A 10766-nucleotide genomic window follows, 5' to 3' on the forward strand; every position below is an offset into this window, starting at 1 on the left:
ACCTCACCTGTTAATAGTTGACTGACTTGCAAATAACCCATTTTACTGGTTAAAGGATAAAGTAACAGACGAAAAACATCTACAAGATAAGTCACTGAAGAAACTGTGCAGCTGACTATGAGGTCAGAAATACCCTCTTTATAAAACAGACAATTCAGCCAAAAACTCTTAGAAAAACCACATGCCTATCATTTTTTGAAAGACTCTTGGCCTGTAGGTATATTCTGGACAGTAAGAATTCTCTGGATCATTCTTTCTCTAGAGGACCAGGAACAAAAAGATACCTGCAGGGTATACAATTCATTTCCTCATGTATCTCTTTGAAGTACATCACTTGCAAAAGGAGAAATGCCTAGGGCCCAGTTTTGTAGAGCACGCATTATGGCTTTGCTATACTGGACATAAACATAGCAGGAGTAAAAAAACTCAAGGACAGTTGTACAGTTGCAATTATTTTTCCATTTCTTACGGTCTTCAGGGCAAAGACTCTGAGATATGCCTCTGACACATGTTTCAGCCAAAAACTTCAAAGTTTCACTGGAAACGTAATCTTTTCTCCTGTATGTATCTGTTAAAAGTATATACCTCTTCCCAGGCCTGTGCACATCACAAAGATCCTAATCTCTGAAGCTGCTAATATAATTCCGAAAATAAGCAGCAGAAGAAATATCTCCCCATTGTATCTACAAATACAAGCCCTCTCTCCCCACTAAAAAAAAAAAAAAAAAAAAAAGGCTGCCAAGGAAGATAGAAGTTTTATGGTGAATGCTTGGGATAACTATCAAACATACTTATCCTACCTAAATTACTACCTTTCCTGATTTCTAGTCAGTCTAAAATTGCAATAACATGTAGCTTGCAAGGGCCTACCACACTTCAGGGGCAGTTTCTATGCCAGAAAGGGGAAATCTGCAGTAAACAAATAACTGAGCTCTGCCAGTACCAGGCACATGGCATGCAGGACTTGCTGGCCTCAAGACTTGCCAGAGGCATGAAGGTCTAATGAAGCACAGAAGACTGAGACTAAAGTATCCAAATTATCATTCCAGTAACTGGCTCAAAAATTATTGGGTAAAAATTACTGGGCAAAAAATACATGAGCAGCCTTTTGTCAAGTATATTCAGATCATTTTAGGCCTACTTTCCAAACATTTTAGGCTCTGCTGTCAGTCAGAGGTAGATGTGTTGTACTCAGCAGCATCTAAAAGTACGCCCATGTTTAGTAGCAGTAGGAAAAATAAGTAAACTAAAACACAACCAGGCTTGCCAGCTGTACAGAAACTGAGAAACAGAAGGAAACCTTTCTCCTTGTAGCAGACAAACCCTCCAAATATCTTAGGCCATCTTAACACTGTCCAACAGGTGGATTAACTTATTTTGTTTTAAAAAGGCGTGACCAACGCTTGTATAACATGAAAACAGACCGTATCTAAACAAGCTCCCAACTCCCACCTGCAAAGGATCCTCAAGGCACTGCGCAGATACCTAAGGCTAGAAACCAGGCAGCGTTTCCATCTGGCCACAGGCCACCGGCCCGGGCGCCTCTGCCCGCGCCACGATGATGCCGAGCAGCCCCCAGGCATTCCCCGGGGCTGGGCCTGGAGGGGGCCGCCGGGAGCAGAGCAGGCGGGACAGGCCGAGCTCTCCGGGGACAGTGCGACGGTATTTTAAATACTGTTGAAGACCCTCAACATCCTGTTTCTCTCTACACTCCGTAGTAACTTGCCCCTGGTAGCGCCCCTCAAGCCCCCTCGCCCCGACCCGGGCAGCCGCCGCCGGGCGCCCGCCGCGCCGCTCGTTTCCCCCGAGCCGCAGGTTTCCTCCAGAAGCACCGCTATCCCGAGCGGGGGGGAAACTCCCCCGCCCGCCCTGGGCCGGGGCCGCCACGGCCCCTTCCCCCGCAGCGAGCCCGCCGAGCTCGGGGCGCAGCTGCTGCGGCGGCGGCGGGAGGCCGGGCGGGCGCGCCGGGGCAGCAGCTCTCGCAGCCCGCCCGCCCCGACGCCGCGGTACCTACGCGGAGACTATCTTGCCGCTGAGGACCTCGGCGGGGGCCATGGTGAGGACAGCAGCGACGAGGCTCCCGGAGCGAATGCGGGCAGCGCTGCCCCCGCTACGGCCCTACTCCGCGCCCCACGTGGCTCCAAACTTTCTGCGCCGCCGCGCAGGCGCCGCCCGCGGGGCGGTGATACCGCGGGGCGGGGGCTGTGCCGCTCACCTCCCCTCCCCGTCTCCGTGGGGCGGCCGCCCGGGCGCGTCCCGCCGCTGGGCCGAGGGGTGCGCGGCGCGGCGCCGCGAAATGGCCGCCGAGCCGCCTCAGAGGCGCCGCGCCGCGCCGCGCCGCGCCTTCTCTGAGGAGAAGATTTGTCCTGAGGTTCACGGGAGTCTTCATGGGTGGCGGGAACGAGCTCCTCGAGGCCTCTGCCAGGGGACGAGCTTGCCGTAAGCAGTCCCCTCAGGCCTGAGGGAGGTGCGGTTGCCCAGCGAGCAGGCCGCTTGGATGCGTGCAGCTCTCCGTGTCCACGGTTATTTCTATAACCGGTGCTTCTCCTTGTTCTGCAGGCTCGAGCAGACGTCTCAGGACGTTGCTGAGAGAGCGAGCTTCCAGTGGTGTTCTCCAGCACGCAGGAAACGCGATTATGGTCAAGGCAAAGTTGGAGATGGGAAGAGCAGTCAGATACCACGGGTGAGGCAGGCTTGCTCAGGCGGGGCGGGGTCAGGACCCAGAGACGGTGAGGAACCCGTCGCTTTTTACCGCTAAGACCTAGCACACGGTCAGAGAACAGGTCAGTCTGCAAGAAACCCCCGCCAGCCAGGTGAGGGGCAGGGAACTGGCAGAGTGCCCCCCATTAACTTAGGTTTTTGCTTTATGTAGGGTTTGAAAAAAGGAAGTTCTTCCAGAAAGTCTACTAAGAGAGCATTCAGTCCTGCCATAGGGTAATCGTCTCACAAACGGGGTTGGGAACTATCAGGTCCTTCTGCGTCAGAAGCTTTAGGATTGCTTCTCTGGGATGCCAGGAGGGGAATAAAATCCATACGTCGTTCAAAACTTATCTGAGAGTAAGGCTTCTCTCCTTTGATTTCCTTCCATAGCTGTGGCTTTTTTGCTCTTCTCTGTTTAAATTTCCTTTTTAGTAAGGAGAGAACTTAGTCTCTTGTGTAGTCAAACCATACGTTGCAATTATACGATTAGAGATCAGAAATTTTTCTTCAAAAGTGACTTGGAAAAGAGATAAAATTTTGTTTTTTGGAGCTTTTATTTGCTAAATAGAAAAAGCTAGAAATAAATCATTTCGTTGTATATTCCCTATATTTCCTGGAATATTCCAACAGTTACAGAATTATACAATTTAAACAGATTATACAATTAACTATGAGAAGGGATTTTCTTCTAGGCTACTTGAAATTCTGTTCCTTGTTTGTTTTTGCTGTTGCCTTTATCTGAGATTTGAATGGACTCTTGGGGGGGGAAAGCCCCGTTTTTAAAAGAATTTGAAAGATATGCTGCTTTAGTTAAGGACAGCAAAACTTCACAAAAATAACCTTTGCGAACGAAGATTTGACACTAAAAGTGATAGTACAAAAATATCAGGCAGGAAAAGAAAAGGAATAAATCCAACTCATTCAGATGACCTGATTTGCAACGTGAGAAGAAGCTGGTGCCATCAGGAGCAGTAGTTTCCTTCCCAGAGTTGCTAGCTTGCCTGATTTGTATGTATGTGTGTCTTAGGTCGTATGCTAATTTTCTTAGTGTTCTAGCTCCTGAAAAAATGTGTTCAGAAGAAATTTTAGATAAAAAGGTAATTTTCTAGCTCTCATAATGGCAGATAAATTTTGAAAGTGACTTGAATGTATTGTAAAGCCTAAAAAATGAGAAGGGAAGTAAAAATAACCCAAAGCACTTCCTTTTCTTATTTCATATTGGTGGATGAATTTTAAATGCTTATGCCAGAAAATCAGACTAACCTGCTTTCTGTTGTAGGAGAAATATCTTTTCCTAAATTCCTAATTTTTCTCTTTGTAGTCAGGCACTAAAGCACAGATTGGTACTCAGAAGTTGTGGGTATCATGCCTTTATATACACCTTCTTTAATATTTCATCTTCATTGTCATCCTGCAGTCAAAATGCTAGGAATGGAATGGGATTCTCTCCATGGAAAAGGGACTGCGTGATGAGAAATGGCTGAACAGACGCCTCTGTTCAGTTCAGTCAAAGCCGTATCCAGCTCCTAAATGCATAAGAAAAGTTGGAGCTACTTCATATAAAGGAAATCTCAAGGAAGTACGGTGGCAAAGGAAACAAACATCATGAAAATATATACAAAGTTGAGAGCAATGATTGCTATTTTATGCTTTGAATACGCTTCTTTTGATCATGTTAATGCAAAAATACAAGGAAAAAACTAAAGCCATCATAAGAATGGAGTGCTCTGAGCATAGTCTGTGCTGTACCAGAGCAGACATCCTCTAAAGTCTGTCAGGATGAAGAAGGATAAAAGCAACTGCTTTATGGGAGCTTGAAGCCTCAGGGTTTCTGAGATGTCTCTGTTCTGAATGCTGGCCCAGAAGAGTTGTTCTGCTTCCCTCAAATGCTAGGCATCCTTGGGTTTGATTAGGCAACTCCCACAGATTGATTGTTTACCTTTGCATCCACCCCCCTCTTACCTAACATGTCAAAAGTCATGGAGGTTGCTCTTTAAAAAAGCCATGAAGCCTGCAAAATCCGTGCCAGAAAGACTCCCACTGTTACTGGTGAGCTAACAGCTGAGCCTGTGATTGCACAGGGCCCCAGAAAGTGCAATTTGTTGTGAAGAACTGACCTTTTATCAGCAAACTAAGGAAGAACATTAGTTTGCTTTACCCATTAAGTAGAATAGTTGGGATAGGACATCTTTCTGCCCCAGGTGGATCACTTCCAATAAAGGAGGAGGAACAGAAAAGTAGATTAGCTTCATGAACCTAGGTAAAAAAACACATTTGGAGAAAGTCTGTTTGATAGAGGATGCTTCAGAAAAATAGTATTAGACTTTAATTATTCAAAGACTTCTGGGGAACCTTTTCAGCTCAGACATGTCCCAATGAACAAAGCAGGATTGGTTAAATGAATGAAGTTACTCAGTGTTAGAATGGGTTAGAACAGAACTTACCTACTATGATGTTGAACAGAGCTTAGTAGTGGGGTAATAGCGATACAATTAAAAACATGTGACTGGTCAACTCTTGCTTTGGTCAGATGACAGAACTCTGATGTAAGGCTTGAGATTGACCTCAATGTGCACATTTTGACATGGCCCTCATAGCTAAGCTGTGTTTAAAATTATGTTAGACAATGTGAGCTAACATTTGTTTCATCACAGATTGTTCCCTAAGGATTATTATCCCCTGATCCATTGAGCTATCTCACGTTCCGCATCATTCTTAGATGGGCACATCACAAAATGTAGCAAGTTGGTCATGCAGTCTACTGTCAAACAATCACTGGAGAAATAAATGGCTTTCTGGCTACCTGCTGGTGCCTTCTGCTCGAGGTTCCTGGTCCTATGCCTGAGCTGGCAGAACAGGAACTTGGAGTGCTCCTCATTGACTTCAGTGCAAAGGAAGCTGGATTAGTCAAATCACTTCCAAAAGCAGTTTTAACTATAGTGAACTGCTTTGCTATAAAGCAGGCAAAGGGTGCTTACATTGTAGATTTTTCTGGCAGAGATATAAAACTAGTTGTCTCCAATAGGGTAGCAACAGTAAATAGATCTGTGGTATAATTTATGACCCCTTAAGGTCTTAATGCCTTAAGCTTGCCCCTCAGTTGCCAACCATGCAGGGGTTTTGAGTGTGGCCATAGCTTGTCTGGCACTCTGAAGACATAGGTCAGAACTAGGTCAGGTGATCTCCAAACATCCACTGGAGTTCCTATGCTAGTGATATGTATTTTCCAATTTGCACTGTTTTTTATGCGAGTTTCTTTTTATTTTTTTTTCTCACACAACTTTGTGGTTTTTTTTCTTAAACAATTTTTTTTGTTGCTCTTTTAGCTAACCTCCGTTAGATAGACCACATTACCTTCATACAGAAATCTTCCAACACTTGTCATTGACCTCTCAGGAATCCTGCAGAAGAAGGATGTCTTGTTAACCCTTTGAAGAATTTTGTGTCACGCTTGATTCCATTGGGAATAGTGCCACAGCGCTTGATAAATTTGGGCCCTAGGTTGTCTTGACTCTTTGAAGTTAAGAGATTATTCACAGTAAACAAACCATTTTCTAAGGAGTCCTATCTTTCACATAATAACCATTCCTAATATTTGTACTGCATACTGTGGCACTCCATGCAATAAATGGCGTAATTCACTATCCCAGACCCCTTACAAGTAAAGTATTATCACATTTTCCAGATAAGATGATAGAGAAGGAAGGATTAAGTGACTGCCTAAAGCAAAATAAAAAACACAGGCAATGTTGCTGAGATTAACTGGTTGTCATTTCCGACTCCACTTATTCTCTGTGGCTAGTAACTTAGTTAATGGCTTGTGGCTGTATAAGACTTTTCCTTCTTTTTTTCCAACAGCAGAATTTCACCAAAAAAAACCTATGAAAAATGCTTTCACAATATTATTTTTCTTTAGAAATAACTGCTGTACCAATTCCACCTTTCTATCTGTATAAGGAGTTGTAGCTGCCACACTGCCACATGCAGGTGATAGGCAGAGAGAAAAGTGAGTTTCAGGACTGAAGGTAGGAGGAAGATGTCCGGAAGATAATCTGTCCATTACAATTTAATGCACACAAACTCCCAGACAATTCTGCAAGCTGAAGAGAGGACATCCGTGGCAGAACAAGATAGCATCACTCTTTGCCACCTCTGCAAGAACCTCTTTCACAAGGGAGCATTAGCTATTTCAGATGAGAACATGGTATTCTCTGATGCCAACAAGTCCTACTGCTGTTGTGTCCTGCAGAGAAAGGCTAGACAGATCCCGAGAAGCCTATGATAGCGGAAGTCCTAGGCTGGCATGAAACCAGCTTTCCCACAGACCATAATTTCAGCAAGTGAAGCATTCGGAGATAAATGGAGTTTCATATGTAAGACTTGGGTGATGCAGTATTTACTCGAAACACTTGGCAGTGTTTGATACTGATGTACACACAGTTCATAATATGCAGTGGGAGTAAGAAGTTGTACCTATAAGATGCTTTTACTTAAAGCATTCCTGATTCCACAACATCACTCTTTTTCTAAGCAATTGCTTCTAGCTCATAACACTGACTATACCAAATCTGACAAAAATTTTTTCCAGCTCAGGATCTTGGCTTTGAGATGGCCAACTGCAGATATGTAAGGAAGACTGTAAAAACAGGGCAAACATATGTGATACTGCTAGTCTCCAACAATTTGAGAAAGTAGGCAGAAATAGGGAAAAGTTAGGGACAAACAGGATAGGTTGCACCATGCTTGAGCCTTCCTGTGGCCTGGCCAAGCTTCAGTTGTTGTTTTTTCCCTAGGGCTGCTAGGCAGAGTTTCTGAGCACAGGCTCACAGTTAGCTCTGCAGAACTGTGGGGCTCCAAAGCAAAGCTACTGTATGTGCAACTGCTGTAACTGTGTTGGCTCCCACAGGCTGGAAATGCCAAAACATAGAGCTTCAAAATGGTGGCTGGAGGTGAGAGAAGACCAAAAGGGCCCTTAATATCCTTTTTGCCAACTGCAGCTGACACAGTCCATTGGATAAAACATAAGTCTGCCCTGCTGGATTATTTAAAGCTAATGGAGATAGAAGCAAGGGACAGGCCATTTCATGGCAAAAACTTTCTAATCAGATCTCAAGCTGGTTTATAAGTTGGAAAACACAGAGATACGTCACAGTAATAGACATGAGCAACCCTTGCTGCTCTTTTGAGTAATGTTTCTCCTGGAGATGTTTAGGACAGACACAAGGGCTCTGTAGACTTGTAAGGTGCCACTGTTCTTCTCCAAACCAGCTGAGCATATGAAAAGGGACACATTCCATAGCTCCAGGGCAAGCACTAGCCACGTTTCTGAATCTGATGTCTCTGCCAGGCTCTGCCTCATTTATAAACCAAGCAGTTCTTGTTTTAAAATACCAGACAAATCACACCACTCTTAGGCAAAAGTAAGGCCAAAAATGTGATCACCTGGACTGGAAGCTGACAAAGTTTTGGGATACAAGGGTTTGCAGTATGAGATATGTGAGCTGGGGAGATCAGCCCACATATATAGGCTTTTGTCAAGATTGTTCCAGAAAAGGTTTATTTTCCTGTTGTTAATGCTGTAAAAGAGTTGGAACAAACTTATAGCAAGCTCTCTTATGTTGATACTATTCAGAGTGAAAAAGCGTGAGACACCTGAACTGTTTGTGAGCCCATCCGTATTAAACTCTTCAAACTCTGCTCACAAGAAGCTGAAACTCAGCTCCAAATACTGTGATTATGAGATCTTCAAGGAAAGGAAAATCTTTTTGTTTCACAGGTGTGTGTGTGTGCATGTGTTTCTATATACAGCATCTCACAAAATGAACGAGCTGGTAGCTGATACTACAGTTTAAATCATTAATAATTAATACAAAGTTTATTCCTATAGTATATTGAGTAACTGGTATTACCCTATTTACTTTAACCAGGCAGGTCCCAGGAAGATGTTCACAAACCTACCCCCACTATGGCTAAGTTAATGTTTTCAAATGAATGCAAAAAACATTCAAAAAGACTCTGTTTCTACACTAATGATCTGAATATGACTGTCTGGTACCCAGAGCCTTTTGTTTTACAGTGATCCAAGGACTTTCATGACAATCCCTCTCCAGAAATGTAACAGTGATCTGTTTTTCCAGAGCAGTCAAATTAGGCACCTTCCTTCTTCAATTTACTGGTCCTTTATAAGCAGAAACAAGTCACCAAACAAGGACAATGGAAAACAAATAAATAAATTATGTAGCACCCCGGCAAAGAGATAATGAACATCAGGATGAGGAAATAGATCAGTGTTTCAGAGTTATAAAAAAACACATGCACATTAAGTAGGGGAAAGAATCATTCACTATAGCATGTGCCAATCATCATACCATATCACTGCAAAGACAGTATAGTCTGAGCTGCTGACACGGGAACCCACCTGGGACCTTGTCCTGGACCTTTGAGGTTTCAGTAGCATTGCTGGAGCTTTGTGGAAGGATCCAGTGAAGGAGACAAAGTTTTTCCCTTTTGTGAACTGTTTTTTGTATGATTTTTACAAATCACAGGATGATGGAACATTTACCCTACATGATGAGTGAGGAAGGCAGCCCATGTGTTTTCAGAGAAATATTGGGAGGCTACTTTCCTGGTTGTCCTGGGATCTCAAGCAGAGCACGTTGACATCTCAAGCAGGAACATTTTCACACAGGACTCCTTGGCATTTTTAATTTTTTGAAAGAAAATCTGATTTTGAGACAGCACACATGGTGTCCTTCACTCAGGAAGGTGTCCTTCACTCAGGCACAGCAAGCATGAGTGCTCATGGTGGGAAAACATGATTTCACATGAAGGATGGTTTCTAAAGCATGAAGAGTAGTCTTAAATTTTATTGCAGGATTTGGAAATGGGGCGACGTGTAGGCAAATAAAAAAGTATTTTTTAAAGGACAGTGTAACAATTTTAAAACCTTCATATTGATCTATGTTCAACTATTTTCAACTACTGTAGTGAGTAAAGAGGCTCAGATACACTAGCTTACACACAGGCAGAGAGGAGGAACAAGGGTTTATCTGGTTCAGTGCCTTGCTTTTTCCTTTAATTTGGGATACAGGTGCTGTTACCTGGAGATGATAATTAAAAGAGTCTGAACTCAGTGCACTGCATACATATGTGTCAATGACAGTATGTGCACGTGCAAACTTGTTTTTGGAACTAGGAAAACCGTGAAGACTGAGGGAACTTCGTAAAATCAGTCAATGGCAATTTTTGCTATACTTTCAGGTGATGGGTGATCCATATGATTGCAATATTTTCTCATCTTGTTCTTTACTTGGAGGTACACAGCTCTGCCTCAGAAAAGATGACACTAATAAAGAGGGAGTGATCTTCCACTGAGGCAGTGGTAAGTGTACTCTGGGCTGATGGAAGATGTGAGACTAGTTTGCTGTAATAACTGCTAGCTTTGGCTTTAGCTTTCGTTGATCTAAAATTTGGAGTGTTGTTGGCAGAAGTCCTTTTTAGGTTTTCACGGGAACATGACAAACATATGAAAATGAACCTGTATCATGTTTCTACAGTGCTTCCTATAATTATGCAATAGCTGGAGTCTGAGGGGAATGCATTAATGTGTGAGAGAATTAGACGGTGTGGTTATAGTTCAGGTATCCATCCATACCTGATACTTTCCAAGGAGGACAGGGCGAACTTTTCTCTGGAGTTCTTAGCACACTATTTAGCAGAGATTGCTATTGCACATTAGGAATTTGATTGCATTTGTGGTTCCTCTGAAAGCACAAACTGAAAATATCTGAGACATTTCTGTGAAAATCTTTTTATAGCAGTGGTTCCTGACCTTAGTTTAGGCAGGTCTTCCTAATACTTTTGCCTCAACCCTGACCTGCTGCCTTTAGATTCAGCTGACCTCTGCTGTTGTGCCACGTCCCTTATTATTGTTGCTTTCCCTCTTGTCTCTGCTATTGCCTCCTGGAACCCCTTCCTTTTGCTGGACTGTGCACTCTGCTCTGTCTGCCTTTCACACTTGGCTGTCTCTGTCCTGAGACACATCTCATATGTAGAAACCAGTGAGC

At 43.7% G+C, this 10766-nt stretch overlaps 1 protein-coding gene across 2 annotated transcripts in view; it reads right to left on the minus strand.

Annotated features, from left to right (window-relative positions):
* Nucleotides 1–2155, minus strand: part of MTHFD1 (methylenetetrahydrofolate dehydrogenase, cyclohydrolase and formyltetrahydrofolate synthetase 1) — a 45089-nt gene extending 42934 nt beyond the window's left edge. For both annotated transcript variants that reach the window (XM_062575964.1, XM_062575963.1), the window contains exon 1: nt 2015–2155. In XM_062575964.1, coding sequence (XP_062431948.1) covers nt 2015–2055 — 41 coding nt within the window. In that variant the 5' untranslated portion in view covers nt 2056–2155. The remainder of the gene's footprint in view (nt 1–2014) is intronic.
* Nucleotides 2156–10766: the final 8611 nt, after the last annotated feature.

The sequence above is a fragment of the Rhea pennata genome, chromosome 5 (genome assembly GCF_028389875.1).
Source record: "Rhea pennata isolate bPtePen1 chromosome 5, bPtePen1.pri, whole genome shotgun sequence".
Classification (NCBI taxonomy): domain Eukaryota; kingdom Metazoa; phylum Chordata; class Aves; order Rheiformes; family Rheidae; genus Rhea; species Rhea pennata.